Source organism: Schistocerca gregaria, chromosome 1 (assembly GCF_023897955.1).
Source record: "Schistocerca gregaria isolate iqSchGreg1 chromosome 1, iqSchGreg1.2, whole genome shotgun sequence".
In the NCBI taxonomy this organism is placed as follows: Eukaryota; Metazoa; Arthropoda; class Insecta; order Orthoptera; family Acrididae; genus Schistocerca; species Schistocerca gregaria.
Genome location: NC_064920.1, coordinates 262,041,608 through 262,058,417, shown reverse-complemented (window position 1 = coordinate 262,058,417; position 16,810 = coordinate 262,041,608). Strand labels below are relative to the sequence as shown.

At 41.4% G+C, this 16,810-nt stretch overlaps 1 protein-coding gene across 1 annotated transcript in view; it reads left to right on the top strand.

Moving 5' to 3' along the window:
• Positions 1-16,810, top strand: part of LOC126339814 (cyclin-dependent kinase-like 4) — a 240,143-nt gene that overhangs the window by 185,076 nt on the left and 38,257 nt on the right. The window contains exons 4-6 of the mRNA XM_050001663.1: positions 4,046-4,153; positions 6,713-6,802; positions 16,239-16,378. Coding sequence (XP_049857620.1) covers positions 4,046-4,153; positions 6,713-6,802; positions 16,239-16,378 — 338 coding nt within the window. The remainder of the gene's footprint in view (positions 1-4,045; positions 4,154-6,712; positions 6,803-16,238; positions 16,379-16,810) is intronic.

The following is a 16,810-nucleotide window of genomic DNA, read 5'->3' as shown; positions in this document are numbered from 1 at the left end:
GTCTAAATTAACACAGAATTACTGCAGCTACAATTTTGCGCACTCTTCTGGTCATGGAGTGGTTGTTAGAGGCCGAAGGGCGGCGGCCAAAACTGTACGCCCAATGATATCTGCTGCTGTTATTTTAATGTGGAGCCCCAGATCACGTAAGGTGGAACTCAGAAAAATTTATGTCGTCTGGTGAGTTGGACAACACAGCACGTGCCGGATGTATCAGTTTAACACAGAATAAGCTTCAAGTATCTAAATATATTTGTCGTTCACCACGAAGGAAATTTAAATTTACCATTTGTCAGGCAAACATTATGCCTGCGTAAGTCATCAAAGCTTTTTGTAGCACGTTATTCATACTTTTCTAAGCAATGAATAGGAATGAATGTCTTTTCATTCTGTTACATCGTAGTTATGGATATCCTTATTCGTTTTCTTAATTGATTATCTACAACAAATTCATGACGGAGAATGTGTCCTGTTGTACTGTTGTTAAAATACCCATCTCATAAATAGTTGTCTTCAAGTTGATTAATGGCGAGGACCACATATTTTTATGGTACTCTTTTGTCCAACGAATCCTTTACTTCTTAATAATGAGCCACTCCAGAATATAATTCCATCTGATATTAGTGCAAAGCATATTAAATTACTCTCTACAAGACTTAAAATAACATAAAGGATAAAAGTGGCTGAACTGAGTTATTTAAGGCTCTCTAAAATTTTGTTATTTCAGGTTCAAACTGTCGTTAACATGTACACTTCTAAAATTCCGAAGATTTTACATTACTTCCTAACTCTTGCTCATGATTTATGTTTATCACTATTGTTGTATCGTGTAGTGTGCGGAATTGATATACTGTATTACAAATAAATAAGGAAACAGAGAGAGAGAGACCATATTTCGAAACAGTGGACAGATTATTGAACCTTGTAGAGTCCACTAATGATTTAACCCTATCCACAATCAGAAAAATACCCTCTTTCTACAGTTTATGAACTATTAATTTAAATTTTCTGAAGTATGGAGTGAGCCATCTGTTAGCTGTCCATTAATTTCATAGAATGCTTGTTTCTGCAGTAAAATTTTGTGGTTTTGCAGTCAAATGCCTTGAATACGTTACAGAACATATGGACAGGTGCTGTTTTGTCCTTTAATTCCATCAAAATCTGGTGAAAGAACGTATAGATAGCATCACGAATTGAAGGAACTTGCTCTGTATGGATGGGTGAAGTTCATCAGGGAGAACAGGGCAGCCCATGTGCCTTAGTGCTGAACCAGATATGGAGAATCTCGGACCTCTCTTTTCTTTCACACATGATATGCTTCCTTTGGTTCGGCTGTTGTACGCCCTCCAAGAGGTTTGTGAGCTGCATTCTTCGCACATACTACATAAAGCTGTCTCAGTCCCCCTTCCCTCCCCACCTGTTGCCCACGTGCTTTTAACACACCAACTAGGTACACCTGACACGACTGCTTAATGCTCTCCAAATTCCGCAACAAATCTGACACATTTTACTCCCATTCGTTACCCATTTGGCCTCCAGCCACGTTTAACTGGGGTTTGAAATTACATGTTTGCGGCTAACATTAGGTCTTCTTGGTGCTAACTTTGTTAATTCGCCAAGGAAATTCCCTCAGAAACATGTTACCATTGGGAAATTCTACATTTGTCCACCATGAGCTTGTGTCTTGGAAAATTTCCTTCGAGGACGGCCAGATTCTCTTCCATTCAATCTATTCTAAAGACATGTGTGATACATATTTTACAGTCCGCCACACTAATTCGCCGGAGACCAATGATTTTAGAGTCGAAGTGGTTGGCCTGGGGTTAAGAGAGGTATTATGCCAAGACATCTGTTGACGAGTGTCTAATGGGCTATTTTCAGGAAGACCTATTCTTGCTGTAATTGTGTGAGCTGCTTTCCCACAAAATGCCACTGTTGCTAAATAATGCACTCTACCTGCACCAATGATTTTAATCCTATCACACACAACCAGTATGACCTGCGTATTAAATCACTTCTCTTCGACGTTTACCATCAAATACGCACATTTCCGTCGTCCGATTACAGAAGCGCTACAACGTGTAAGACAAGGATGCTATCACTAGCAGTGCTAGTACATTTATTTTGAATTTTATGTACTAATGACTACATATATTGCAACAAAAAGAGGATTCCTCTGATTAAAATCAACTTCATACGACAGTTTAGTTACATGACTAGACAGAAGTCGTTGATATTACGGAACTATATAGGCTATCTGATATAAAGTATCCTGACATCTGTTATCATTTGAATAATTGCTCACTTCTAATCGGTGAATATTTATTTGAATAGCATCCGATGAAGAACTCTCTTTGCACTTCTATCAAAAAAAGAAAAAAAACGGAGGGTTTAGAAAATGCGAAAACATTCTACAGAGTGCTTCCCAGGAAGAATGTTGAATATTCAGAATGGGACGGAAACAATCACTAGAAAAACAAAATCTAGTAAACCTGGGCGCAAAAATGGACACCGTAAGGCTTCTGATGACTACCATGAAAAAGTGCTCACAGATGTTAAGGAATACATTTGGCGTCCATGTTTCTTTAGTTGTCTTGCGGTGCCAAAATTGTCGTTTTACGAGTTGCTTGACTGTGTAAATGAAAATTCAACAGGAATCAACCAACAACTAAACAGGTGCTTTTCAGCAGGAGAAACATTCGTCTAAACACTGAAAAACCTCGTGTTATAGTCCCTACTTTACTTCTCATAATGTGTGTTATACAACTTTATAAGATTCGGAAGACTAATTAGCTATGCTAAGTAATTACAGTAATTACTAGTAGGAAGAGAAATTCCGCATTATGCAAGACACCTTTCTCCTGTTTTCTTTGACCAAGACGTGTTTCAGCAATTTTTGTCCTGTCTTCAGTGGGTAATTTTTTTATTTTCTAACTTACATGAAACTATTGGACATTTACTTTGGTAGCTATTCTGATACACAATCTACAATTTCTCATGATTTTTATATTGTCGTCCTTTCTTATATGTTGTTGGCAAAGTGAGTGGGCAGCTTTCGTGACCTATGATCTCTTAACACTGCGCTTTCTCCGTTTTTTCAGAACATAGGCAGAGTTTTCGCCGCCATTACGTATTGTTGTGGTTGTGTAATATTCATTTCATTCATTTCATTGATTTCATTAATACTACACAGCCACAACAACACGTAATGGTGGGCGAAAACTCTGCCTATGTTCTGAAAAATCGGAGAAAGTGCAGTGTCAAGGGACTGTAAGTCACAAAATCTGCCTATTCAATTCACCAACAACTTATGAGAAAGGACCATAATATCAAAATCATGAGAAGTTGTAGGTTGTGTAGGAGAATAGCTACCAAAATAAATATCCAATAGTATCATGTAAGTTAGATAATAAAAAAAATAAGCCACTGAAGATAGAACAAAAAATGCTGAAACACGTCTGGATGAAAGAAAAGAGGAAGAAGGTGTCTTGCATAAGGCGAAATTTCTCATCCTATTTCGTAGCAAGAACGGACATAACAAGAAGAACTGCAACACCACAAGATGAGTAATTAGTAGTGTTTATAAAGCAAGAAGCAATACCGCTTCAGTGTGTTAAAAATCGCGTGACATTATTTGGTATTTCTATGTCTATTAAAAAATTAACAAATCGTGAGGAGTTACAACAAATATAGTCTAATCTTTACTGTAGCAGACAAGCTACTGAAAGTTTGTGGTGCAGATAGTACGAGCTAGAGTGATGTACCACATGAGCTCGAATCTTCCTGTCAAGCAAGGAGTGGTGCCACTATTCGGCCACAGATAAAAAACTCCATTTACTACAACGTTCCGTATCTGTTTTGGTTGACTGGGCAGGGCAATTGAGGTCCCTGCCACTAGCAGCTCAGTGGCGCCACTAGCTGCCGTCGGCAAACAGGACGGGCTGCCTCCATATAGAACAGTGCCCAGTGAGTCGCCGGGGGGACTAGTGACGCGGTAAGTTGCCCTCGCATAGCAACTAGCTTACACTGCGCGTCTGTTTGGCAGATCCCGGCGAGAGCTACACGGACTATGTGGCGACGCGCTGGTACCGAGCTCCCGAGCTGCTCGTCGGAGACACGCAGTACGGACCGCCCGTCGACGTCTGGGCCATTGGTGTGTACGCGACAGCGGCTATAGCCAATACGGGTCACAGCGCAGCGCGGACGATGGTCTGTCCATGTGTTTCACTCTGCATCTTCACTCTATTGTCTCCAGGTTGTCAGCACACAATTTTCCTTAGTAATTCCAAAGCACACGCTGGAGTAACGTTAATACGACCATTTCCTAGATGACAACAGCGCGCAGATCATCACGTCTGTGACATGAACTACACAATTCATGCATTCCCATCGACAAGATAGGACAAAGCACACATTAACAAAAGACAAAATAATTGTAAAAAAATCCCATATTAACAACATACCATCACTATACTTCTTAGTGCTACTGATCCTTCTCCTACCTAAATTTTACAAGGAAATTACAAAGAACGCCGCTAGTCTGAAAAAAATCTCCTGTCTTCTTAATTATACTAAATATCTGCTGTTTATCTACTATTGTTAGGTGAATATTTACATGATTGCACTGCTATTTCTGACACATGGTACGAGGGTCATTCCAAAAGAAATGAACACTATTTTTGTAAAAATACAGTTTTCATTCTGCATGTGTGAAAGTTTTACAGTGTGTAGATACATCCTTTCCGCTTGTTTTCAAACTTAGTTCAACCTGTTCCCGTGAGTGGCGCCGTCACAGCATGTCTTCAAGATGGCTGCTATACTTGGCGCTCGTCAGAAGCAACGTGCTGTCATAGAATTCCTGTGCTGTGAAAACGAGACAGTAGGAAACATCCACAAGAGGTTGAAAAAGGTGTATGGAGATGCTGCTGTCGATCACAGTACAGTCAGTCAGTGGGCAAGCAGGATACGTGATGAAAGCGGGCACGGCAGTATTGAGGATTGTCCTCGCAGTTGCAGCCTTCGTACTACACACACTCCAGACAATGTGCAGAGAGTCAACGAATTGGTGACTGCTGACAGACGCATCACAGTGAACGAATTGCCACGCTACGTTGTGATAGGGGAAGGAGGTGTTTGCAGAATACTGAATGTGTTGTCGTTAAAAAAGGTTTGTGCTAGATGGGTTCCCTGGATGTTGACAGTGGCTCATAAAGAAACAAGAAAAGCGGTATGCAGCGAATTCTTGGAACAGTACAAGAATGGTGAAGATGAATTTCTTGGAAGAATTGTCATAGGTGATGAAACATGGCTCCATCATTTTTCACCAGAGACAAAGAGGCAATCAATGGAGTGGCATTATGCAAATTCACCTAAGAAAAAATAAATTCAGAATCACACCTTCTGCTGGAAAAGTTATGGCTACAGTGTTTTTCGATTCCGAAGGACTCTTGCTTGTGGACATCATGCCAAGTGGAACCACCATAAATTCTGATTCATATGTGACGACACTGAAGAAACTCCAAGCTCGACTGAGTCGTGTTCGACCACATGGGCAAAAGCAGGATGTTCTGCTGTTCCACGACAATGTACGGCCACATGTCAGTCAAAAAACCATTGATGCGTTCACAAAACTCGGATGGACAACACTGAAACACCCGCCTAACAGTCGTGACCTGGTTCCATGTGACTATCATCTCTTTGGAAAACTGAAAGACTCTCTTCGTGGAACGAGCTTTGAAGATGATGACTCGCTTGTGCACGCTGCCAAACAGTGGCTCCAACAGATTGGTCCAGAATTTTACCGTGCGGATATACAGGCGCTGGTTCCAAGATGGCGTAAGGCAGTTGCGAAGGACGGAAATTATGTGGAGAAATGAAAATATTGTTTGTAAAGGATGTATCTACACACTCTAAAACTCTCAAACATGTAGAATAAAAGATGGATTAAAAAAAATAGTGTTCATTTCTTTTGGAGTGACCCTCGTGGTTACGTACAAATTTAAACAGTAAGTACTGTTTGCAGTACTGTCCATCAGTACTTGATACGCAGCTATACAATAAACACCGCTACTTCGCCATATAAGTAACACCACCTTTGTAGCCTTGCATCTCTCTACTTGGATAATTTGTAGAAATAGTGGATAATCAGGTAAGTTTTCAATTTTATTTTTATCTTACATACTATTTTCTAAATAAGACAGCCACAGCTAAAAAGTACATTGCTAATATTTAAGAATCTTCAAAACTTTTTTTTCCCTAAAAGTTGAATGAAGATGGTTCAACCGATTTAGCTGTTACCTAGTCCTTTACTAAGAACACTATCAGTTCCACACCGTTATGGGCGCACGTCAGGTGATGCAGTGATTAGTTCTCAAACAAACGGGACATCGTAGGTTCCTGACTGTTTGAGGCTAATCATTGCGTCACCTGAGCATGCACCCGTAACAGTGTGAAACTGGTAGTGTTCTCAGCAAAAGACCACATAATATCTAAAGCTGTTGATAACTCTTCATTCACACGAAAATCATCAATTCAAAAGAACTTTTTTGTAAAAGAACGGTTTGAAGATTCTTACATATTAACAAAGTTCTTTATAACTATTTGAGTACTAATTTCTTACTTTATATTATAAGAGAAATTTTTGGATACTTTTATTTTGACAACGTGTTTTAGACTAGTTTGGAATGCTGCTACTGTACGTTTACTGTTGCAGGTTGCGTATTCGCCGAGATGTTGCAGGGGCAGGCGCTGTGGCCCGGTAAATCTGACGTTGACCAGCTCTATCTCATCCGCAAGACGCTCGGTACGAATACCGCATTGCCGCTTCTTTCCTATGTAACTACCATCAGTGTTGTCGACAGAAGTCACCTCCTTCCGCAGAGATCCCAAACTGTAACTAAATCTCATGTTTTCCCAGTGAAGAGAGCAATAGAGGTATTTTAGAGCGTGCAAGCTATTGCTTGTACCTTAGTTTTTGTATTGATGATGTGCTGTCCTGTCTGAATGGTTGGAAAGCATGCAATCGAAACGTTAATGCTAGAAGGAGATCGTATCTGGATATATGCTCGAAATTTTTCACAGCTGTAGAGACTGAATATATCCCTATCAGCTTATCAAGTTGAACTTTTTTTTTTTTTTTTTTTTTTTTTTTGACCACTACTAATAGCTAAGCCGACACCAGTTACATGAGTCTGCTTTACAACTTTCCTGTTATTAAGTTCATTCAAGGCACGTGACTGTTGCTACCTGTCCGATACAGGTTGTATTTCATAAAATTCACTTGATTACTTCGCTCACAATGGCAAAAATATTGTTACTGAGAATGAAGAGATACTCTACCGACTGAGCTATCGAAGCATGACTCACGACCCGCTATGATAGCTTTTCTTCCTGCAGTGCCTCATCTGCAACCTGCCAAAATTCATCCAAGCTCTCCTGTTTACCTTGCGGGCCTTGCTGGAAGAAACGATATCGCGAAGCGGCTTCCAGGATGAATTTGGTCTTTGCAGCGGAGTGTGCACTGATTTCGAATTTACAAGGAACATAAAAACGGTGTGCGTGCACTATGTCTTCTGCGCGGTTCCAGTTTTTCTGTCAGGTGGTGTATTTGTTGTCTTAGAGGAGTTGATTGGCAAAGCGAAGTAAATAAATGTCATGGTGATCGTACAGAAAATTCGTGTAGAAGGGAAAGACTGAAAGTTAATAGTTAATCTCTAAGCTTTACAAGAAATAAAATAGAAAAATTGACCAAATATTAATTTGGGAAGTAATAGCAAGAGCAGTATAGCAAGTATATTCTTCAACAGGCATTTGCAAGAAGTGTTAAACAGCTGTAATCACGAATAGATGGATGTCACGGTGGACGACACAGGGGACACGTGAACACGATGGTATGTAGATTTACGTTTTCAACTGACCATAAGAAGGCATTACAGACTTAGAGGCCTAAAACACATTTATTTCTGCGTTTTTTTCACCCAGCGTTGCTTGTCTATTAGCACTGACAACTCCACGGAAACACCACTGCTCTCAGTCATGAAGTGAAGCCCACTGCTTGTCCTTGATGAGAGGTAATGCTTCAGATTTGGTATTCTCGGCACACTCTTGACACTGTGGATCTTGAAATACTGAGTACAAAGGAGAGGTCCGCCAATTCTGTGCCCTTTTATACCTTGTGTACGAGTTACTGCCTGTGTATATGCATATCGCTATCCCATGAATTTTGTCACCTCAACGTATAGTGTGCTATTTTCTGTACTGTTACGTCATTTCTCGGCTCGATAGTAATATATCATGTGCAAAATATAATAATTCTTCTACCTGATTGAAATAAAGTGGTGGATCTTCAAAACAGAGGAAGTGCCTCAATCGACCCACCAGTGAGTGACCATTGTAATTTCGTTTACACGTGACGTTCCTCCTTGAGTAACTTCCTGGAAGCTTTTTTAAAGGTAAGAATTCTACCAAGTGTGGGCTGAACCATGTATTCCACAGTAAGTGACAATACTACGTGCTCTGTTACCTCATGTCATCCGAAACGAGGATTAACTTTTAAATAGTTCTTAAATACGTTATAAAAGGTTGGCTGAACTATTACGTTGTGTGACATATTGATGTACTTCGACAATAATAGAGAGACACTGAGGATAGCGTGGAAGGAGTACTTTGACCACACGGTAAATCCTAACGCACAGAGATAAGGATAAGGAGGTAGAAGTAAACTCTGGACTCTGGGGAGATTGGGGGGGGGGGGGGGGGAGAGGCAAGGACCTGACGTTGAAAGAATGTGGCAGTGGATGTGGCAGTGGACAAAAGGAAAGGAGGAAAAGTACCAGGTGGGAACGAAGTAAGTGTCGAAATCAAGAAGGCAGCAAAAAGAACAGTGACTGTATCGTGTGATGAGGTTGGTGTGGAATGAGAAGACTCCACAAGATTGGGAAAGGGCATTAGTTGTATCTATATTCAAAAGAGGGACCAGAAAGGATTGTAGAAACTACAGGGGAGTCACACTGATACCGCAGTGTGCCAAGGTAGATGAAATAATCCTGGAGAACAGAATCGAAACAAGAGTCCAGAACAAATTCAGAGAAGAACAGCATGGCTTCAGACCTGCAAGATCAACTGTTGACCTCATCTTTGCAGAGAGGCAGCTGCAAGAACACCACTATCAATTTGGGGAAGGCCATATGACGACCTTTTTTATGTAGAAAGGGCATTTTCTAGTGTCTGGGAAGCAATAGAAAAGAAGGGAGTGTAATAAGAGACAACAAGCAGAGTGCAGGTAACGTACTGTGAAGTATAAGTTGTATTAACGTGGGAAATGAAGGTGAGCACGAACACCGGGTTCGAATACTGGCCTTGGTACAAAATTTTATTTGCCACATCAGTCTGCATACATACCTCAGTGAAAGAGTGGGTTGGTTCAAGCAAACAGTTTGTGTGAAACAGGGCAGTGCATTGTCACCTCTCTTTTCTATTGAGGTCTTGTATGAGATAATGACAAAGCGGGCAGAAAAGACTAGAGAAGACAAGATAATAGTAGCTATGTTCGTTCGTTGAGGAACAACTGGATCCTTAGAGAAAAAAATGCAAGTCAGTGTTGAATGAAACAAATGTTGAGGTCCTGTTTACAACTATAAAGAAAGATTGATCAAGCAGAGGAATAAGGTTTGGAGGTGAGCAGCTGAAGAAGATGGAAAGCGTTAAGCATTTGGGAAGGGTGAGAGAGGAAAATGGAAGAATTGAGAAACATATCAGTAAATGTGGCAGACAGTCAACAGCATTCCTGCGAAGTGTCAGGAGCCTGGAACAAACACGTCTCACAAAGAAAGCAAAGAAGCTACATATACAAGTTACCACATCCCAGTACTGACCTATGCATCTGAAACATGGGTAACGAAGAAAAGAGAAGTAAGCAGATTACAGGCCTGTGAAATGAAGCTATTTAGAAGTAGTATACGAGTAACAAGGAGGGGAATAAAGAGGTAAGTGAAAAAGGAAACCCTGTAGCATAAAAACATCAAGCCTAAGATGGCATGGGCACTTAAAGACAGTGGTAAACAAGAGGAATCCCAAGAAGATAATGAAACAGAGATGTGAAGCAAACGACCAAAGAGGAAGACCAAGCGATAAACGGCTGGAATATATGGAGGAGTTCAAATGGCTCTGAGTACTATGTGACTTAACATCTGAGGTCATCAGTCCCCTACAACTTAGAACTAATTAAACCTAACTAACCTAAGGATACCACACACATCCATGCCAGAGGCAGAATTCGAAACTGCGACCGTAGCGGTCGCGCGGTTCCAGTCTGAAGCGCCTAGAACCGGATTATGTGGAGGAGTGTGCGAAAAAATATGTAGCTGCAAGAATCTTCCTTAGGTTGTGGCCGGCAGTTTGCATGTCATTATATAGAGGGACACTCCTCTGTTTCTGGTGTTACTTGGAGTTAGTAGAACAGTGACAGCCCCTTGTCATCAGCGCAGAGAGAGTGGAACAAGTTAGACTGGAGTACCTCCGGCTCAGTTGCTCCAGTATAACTTAAAGATGTGCCCTGCTGACAAATGGCGCAGGACAATCAGCGAGGCTTGAGTCATCAGAACTTGCCACTGACAGCTGGCACAGAGTTACCTTGCAGTCGCAAGAATCTTGTTGTAACTGTACAGAGCAGTTGCCCCTCAATTCCGTCTGTGTACTGGCTGCTGTTGGCACATTATACTGTCGTGCTAAGGTAAAATCTGGCAACGTTCGGGTTCAATAGCAGATAGCGGTCTACACAACTTTGCTGTCTACGTTTGTCGGTTCGTGTCAAGGTCGGTGAGCTGTCTGTTAATAATTTAGTAGCACCGGCGCACCACCTGTAGAAAATCAATGGCAAAGCCCGATGGTGGATTCCGATAGCTGCGCGTTAAGGTCATAGCATCTTCATAGCTCACACCGGTCGTGTTATGCTGATCGGAAGTAGATACAGCATTTATCGTTAAATAACAGCTGACCAGATGGCCACATCATTTTGTGTAGACGAAATTAATTTGTCATGCACAGCGGTTCTTAGCCTTGCAATTGACGTAATGGAGTACCCATACCTGACAAACGTAAAAGCCGCAGTGATGATATCATGAAGATCGTTTCCATTAGCTGTTCCTTTCTGCTGTGTTTTAATCACTTAATTAAAAGTCCACATTTTCATTTCAGTGATGACTAAGGAAGAACATTTGTCAACATAAGAGAAGAAACTTTTGTTTTGGGAAAGATGGCTTTTTAAGTACTGGATTTGTTAACATACATCGTTTCAAGTAAATGTTTAGGTTCATCCAGAATAATACTTGATTTACAGTTCTTGTGAATTTACTGGTCATAACTACCTGTTACACGATATTGTTATTTGAGCAACTTAGGCTCCTGTAGCCTTTAGACTTGTTAGCTTTTGAACGTCGATCGTAGACAAAAGCAGAGTTTTGCCGATAAATGAGTGTACCTTTGTAATTTGAAATCATGTTATCCGGTTTTAGCCGTTACAGACGATGTAATTTGGTTGTAAGATCAGACTAATCTCCTGGTCCCAGAAGGCAAAAGGGAAAAAGGTAACAATGCGTGTTCGGATCTGACTGACGGAAGAGTATTATCGAAAGCGGGTAGCCCAGCTAATGGCATGGTTTACAGTCAAATGCTGCGTTTTTATCCCTTAACACAAGCATGTAATAACCTTCTTATCACTTTTAGCGAACATTTTGTACGGAAGTCAGTTCACGAGTGGTGAGACAGGCAAGCTTATAAACATTAACACTTGTTCACAATAGAACGTCGCTATTTTTAGAACTACGCGGCATGATCTTGTTAAATTTGGGTAGTGTAGACAAAGTATTAAAATTCTTTTTTCCGTATTACCGCAGGCATATCCGTTTCAGAATTCATCTAGACTGATATAGGAACGACACGGGAAACGAAAAAAAGATATGTGCCATTACCTCTTGAATGTGGATCCAGTGTTTTAATCGTTGTACCACTCGCTCCGTTGAATCAGTTTTTTGCTAATTTACGCTGTTATAAAAGTTTTAGTTATTCGATTTCTCAATAAAAATAGTTCAGTTTTACAATTACTCACATTTGAAGAGGTCATGTATCATTTCATACGAGCAGGAGCATTTAATGTTTATATTCATCGCTTATTGTCTGCCAGTATGGGGATATTGTCTTGAGATCTAAGCACCAAGCGTCTAGGTAACGATACGGTGCAATATTTATGTGGGAACGCAGGCAGTTTCAAAAAACGACACAACAGTTTTAGCGAGATATTTGATCCAGAATTAGATTTTCACTCTGCAGCGGAGTGTGCACTGATATGAAACTTCCTGGAAGATTAAAACCGTGTGCCGGACCGAGACTCGAACTCGCAATCTTTGCCATTCGCGGGCAAGTGCTCTACCAACTCCGCTACCCAAGCAAGACCTACGCCCCGTCCTCAAAGCTTTACTTCCACCAGTACCTCCGCCACACACCGTCAGGTGGCTTGCGTAGTATGGATGTAGATGTACATCGTATCCTACCTTCCAAACTTTACAGAAGCTCTCCTGCGAACCATGCAAGACTAGCACTCCTGAAAGAAAGGATATTGCAGAGGCATGTCTTAGCCACAGCCTAGAGGATATTTCCAGAATGAGATTCTCACTCTGCAGCGGAGTGTGCGCTGATATGAAACTTTCTGGCAGATTAAAACTGTCTGCTGGACCGAGAGTCGAACTCGGGACCTTTCCCTTTCGCGGTCAAGTGCTCTACCATCTGATCTACCCAAGCACGCCTCACGCCCCGTCCTCAGTTGGTAGAGCACTTGCCCGCGAAAAGCAAAGGTCCCGAGTTCGAGTCTCGGTCCGGCACATAGTTTTAATCTGCCAGGAAGTTTCATATCAGCGTACACTCCGCTGCAGAGTGAAAATATCGTTCAGGAAACATCGCCTAGGCTGTGGCTAAGCCATGTCTCCGCAATATCATTTCTTTCAGGAGTGCTAGTCCAGCATGGTTCGCAGGAGAGCTTCTGTAAAGTTTGGAAGGTAGGAGACGGGGTTCTGATGGAAGCAAAGCTGTGAGGTCGGGGCGTGAGTCATGCTTTGGTTGATCAGTTGGTAGAGCACTTGCCCGCGAAAGGCAAAGATCCCGAGTTCGAGTCTCGGTCCGGCACACAGTTTTAATCTGCCAGGAAGTTTCGAGGTATTTTACATTTAGCGTTACTACTTACAGTGTATTTACTATAACTTAGTGATAAGGTAACGTAGTGTATGTCATGAACACCATTCTTGAAAAATAAATGTTAACGTAGCTTTTTACAGCTCCTATGATTAGTACTTATTTGCCAGACTAGTTTCAGGCATTATTGCCCATCATATGCAGCTAACTAAGAAAATATAGACCAAGTAAAAACTGATATGCCTTTAGTTAGCCAATCGCTGATGAAGGGTGATAATGAGTGAACTTGCTCCGATAAAAAAGTTTAAATAAATGAAAGTAAATTAATACTATCAACTTTAGTGTACATTTCAATGTCAAAAACAATTTTCATCAAACACATTACAGTTTCACAGAAACCATTCTTCAAAGGTTATCTGTATATTGCTCGTTTTTTTAACATTAAACCATTTGTTACTGTATATTACGGCATCTTTGTTCATTTTTCAGACATTGTCATAGCTCTGAAGATAAAATATTAGTCACGCTATTAAATGAGCATATTAGTCGGTTTAGAGCGCTGCAGTTGGTGCAGAAATGACCCAGGCATTTCTCTCCACTACTGACCTAAGTGACGGCAGTGCAGTCATCTGTAAGTGCCAGTCGTTTGCATGGAATCAACGTAGTAAGTAGGATCTACTCCAGAAAGGAGCTGCCATGGTTGCACGTGCCAATGAGCACACCGTGAATCAAGATGCTAGATTTACTGGTTCGTCAACGCGGTGTGTCCTTCGAGTCTATTAGGAACGCTAAACGAGTCGTAAGCACGTGGTTGTAAAACTAACCTAACCGACAGGAACGGAAAGGTCCTAACCGGCAGGGACCAGAGACGATTAAATGACAGTCGGCTCAGATCGGACAGGAATTGCTGCTGTCAACGAAAGCAAGTCTATCTCAACCAGATTCCGAGCGAACATTGCGAAGGGAATTGGAATGGATGGCCATTTGGAGTCATGTACCTCAAAAGGCAACTGTAAACAACAGCGCATGAAGCTGCGCGTAGTGGAAGGAAGGTCATACCTGTCACGCTGGACACCATACTCAGTGATTGTTTTGTGAATAAATCGATAATTGCGCATAATTACAGCTATTTTTAATTAAATTACCGGTTTCAGCCGGCATCAGCCATCCTCAGATCACAAAATACAGATTGTGGAGATGTATAGTGTGGTCCGACCAGTGGAACTTTTACTCTTTCAGAAGACGCAAGGCGCGAGTGAAGGATCTTTGTGTATAATATTGAAACAGTATCAAATAATGTAGTCCATGAAATAAGTTCGTGGCTTGTGGAAAATAATTTGATGCTAAATCCCAGTAAGACTCAGTTTTTACAGTTTCTAACTCACAGTTCAACAAGAACCGATATTTTGATCACACAGAATGGGCATATTATAAGCGAGACGGAACAGTTCAAGTTCCTAAGCTTTCGGATAGATAGTAAGCTGTTGTGGAAAGCCCATGTCCAGGATCTTGTTCAGAAACTAATTCCTGCTTTATTTACCATTAGAACAGTATCTGAAATAAGTGACAGTTCAACACAAAAAGTAGTCTACTTCCCATATTTTCATACGCTTATCTCGTATGGTATTATTTTTTGGGTAATTCTTCTGATTCAAAAAGGGTATTTTTGGCTCAAAAACGGGCTGTTCGAGCTATATGTGGTGTAAGTTCGAGAACCTCTTGTCGACCCCTATTCAACAGTCTGGGAATTCTGACAGTGCCCTCACAGTATATATTTTCTTTAATATCGTTTGTTGTTAGCAACATTAGCCTATTCCCAAGAGTTAGCAGCTTTCACTCAGTTAATAGTAGGCAGAAATCAAATCTGCATGTGGAATGCACTTCCTTGACTCTTGTGCAGAAGGGAGTGCAGTACTCTGCTGCATCCATTTTCAATAAGCTGCCACAAGAACTCAAAAATCTTAGCAGTAGCCCAAACTCTTTAAAGTCCAAACTGAAGAGTTTCCTCATGGCTCACTCCTTCTATTCGGTCGAGGAGCTCCTGGAAGAGCTAAAAAATTAAGCAAATTCCAGTGTTACATTGTTGATTTTCTTTATTTAAACTTACGACTTGTCTCCTGAATATGCTTTTTATATTTCATTTTATCTGTTTCTACTATCATGTTGTAATTTCATGTATTGACTTGTTCCATGACCATGGAGACTTCTCCTTAATTTGGTCCCACGGAACAATAAACAAATAAATAAAAAGTGTACGGACGATCCTGATGTTTTGGAGTGTTTCTAGTATCATGACTTCGGTGCACCCATCACTATGATCATGAACTAGGACGTTTATTTCAACATTATTGGTGACTTTATTGCTCTGTCTTCTGCACTTTATGAAGACTGTGTACACTCCCGTCTTCCAGTATGACGACAGCCATTTTCATGTGGATGCACACATACTTTTCTCGTTTGGCGAACACTCGGGGAGTTTATCGCACTTGGACCGGCCCGCTAAATCAGCCGATCTTAATACCATGGAAAATGTTTGGGGCTTTTTGTAATTCTGGATATAGAATACCTCAACAAACCTGTGGAATTTCTTCAGATCTTAGCTGTAATCATTATCAAAGCTAGATTCGGTGTTATATGTACAATTTTGGTGTGTCATGTATATTTTATTTTCATCCATGGTGTTTTTCTGATGGCCTTTGTGTGTCGAGGTTCGTCTAAAATTCATAAAAGTAATAGAAAAACACCATTGTATGTTTGACATGTAGCAACGTTCGCCGGTCGTGGTGGCCGAGTGGTTCTAGGCGCTTCAGTCTGGACGCGAGCGACCGCTACGGTCGCAGGTTCCAATCTTGCCTTGGGCATGGATGTGTGTGATGTCCTTAGGTTAGTTAGGTTTAAGTAGCTCTAAGTTCTAGGGGACTGATGACCTCAGATGTTAAGTCCCATGGTTCTCAGAGCCATTTGAGCCAAGCAACATACGTGGTATTCCTCCTATCGTAAGTTTACGAACTAGAACAATGCTGTTAGCAGGATGTTGACTTGTGTGGCTCCTCCCGCAGGTGAGCTGATTCCTCGGCACCAGAGCGTCTTCCGGACCAGCGAGTTCTTCTGCGGGGTGAAGCTGCCGCCTCCTGAGGCTGGCGAGACGCTGGAGCAGCGCCTCCCCAGCGCCTCCAACACAGCCATCGACCTGCTCAAGGTACGCCTATCCACGACAGAGCTCCACGCCCCTGAGCCTCTACATAAGCATTTGCCACTAGTAAGTGTGGTGATTTACAATGGACAGTCGTGAACTTTTAATTATCATCTCGGAAAAAAGAGTCAAGCCCCGACCCTAAAATGAGACTCATTTTTCCCAACGATGGACAACTTGTCGGGGTTCTTGATCGAAGCATGTGTGATTGCGTTCTACATAGAATGAACTAGAGCGTTCTCTTACACAGCTTCCCACGATACTTCGTGTTGGAAGTCTTCAGTAGCACGATGCTTAGACGATTTACCCCTCACGGGCATAATCTGTTAGTACCACATCACAGCAGTTTGTAAGAAATACTCAGCAACATCTTGCCCAATGACGGTTGGATTTTGGCATTTTACTGTGCTGGTGGATCCACGCGTTTCCACTGCTCCA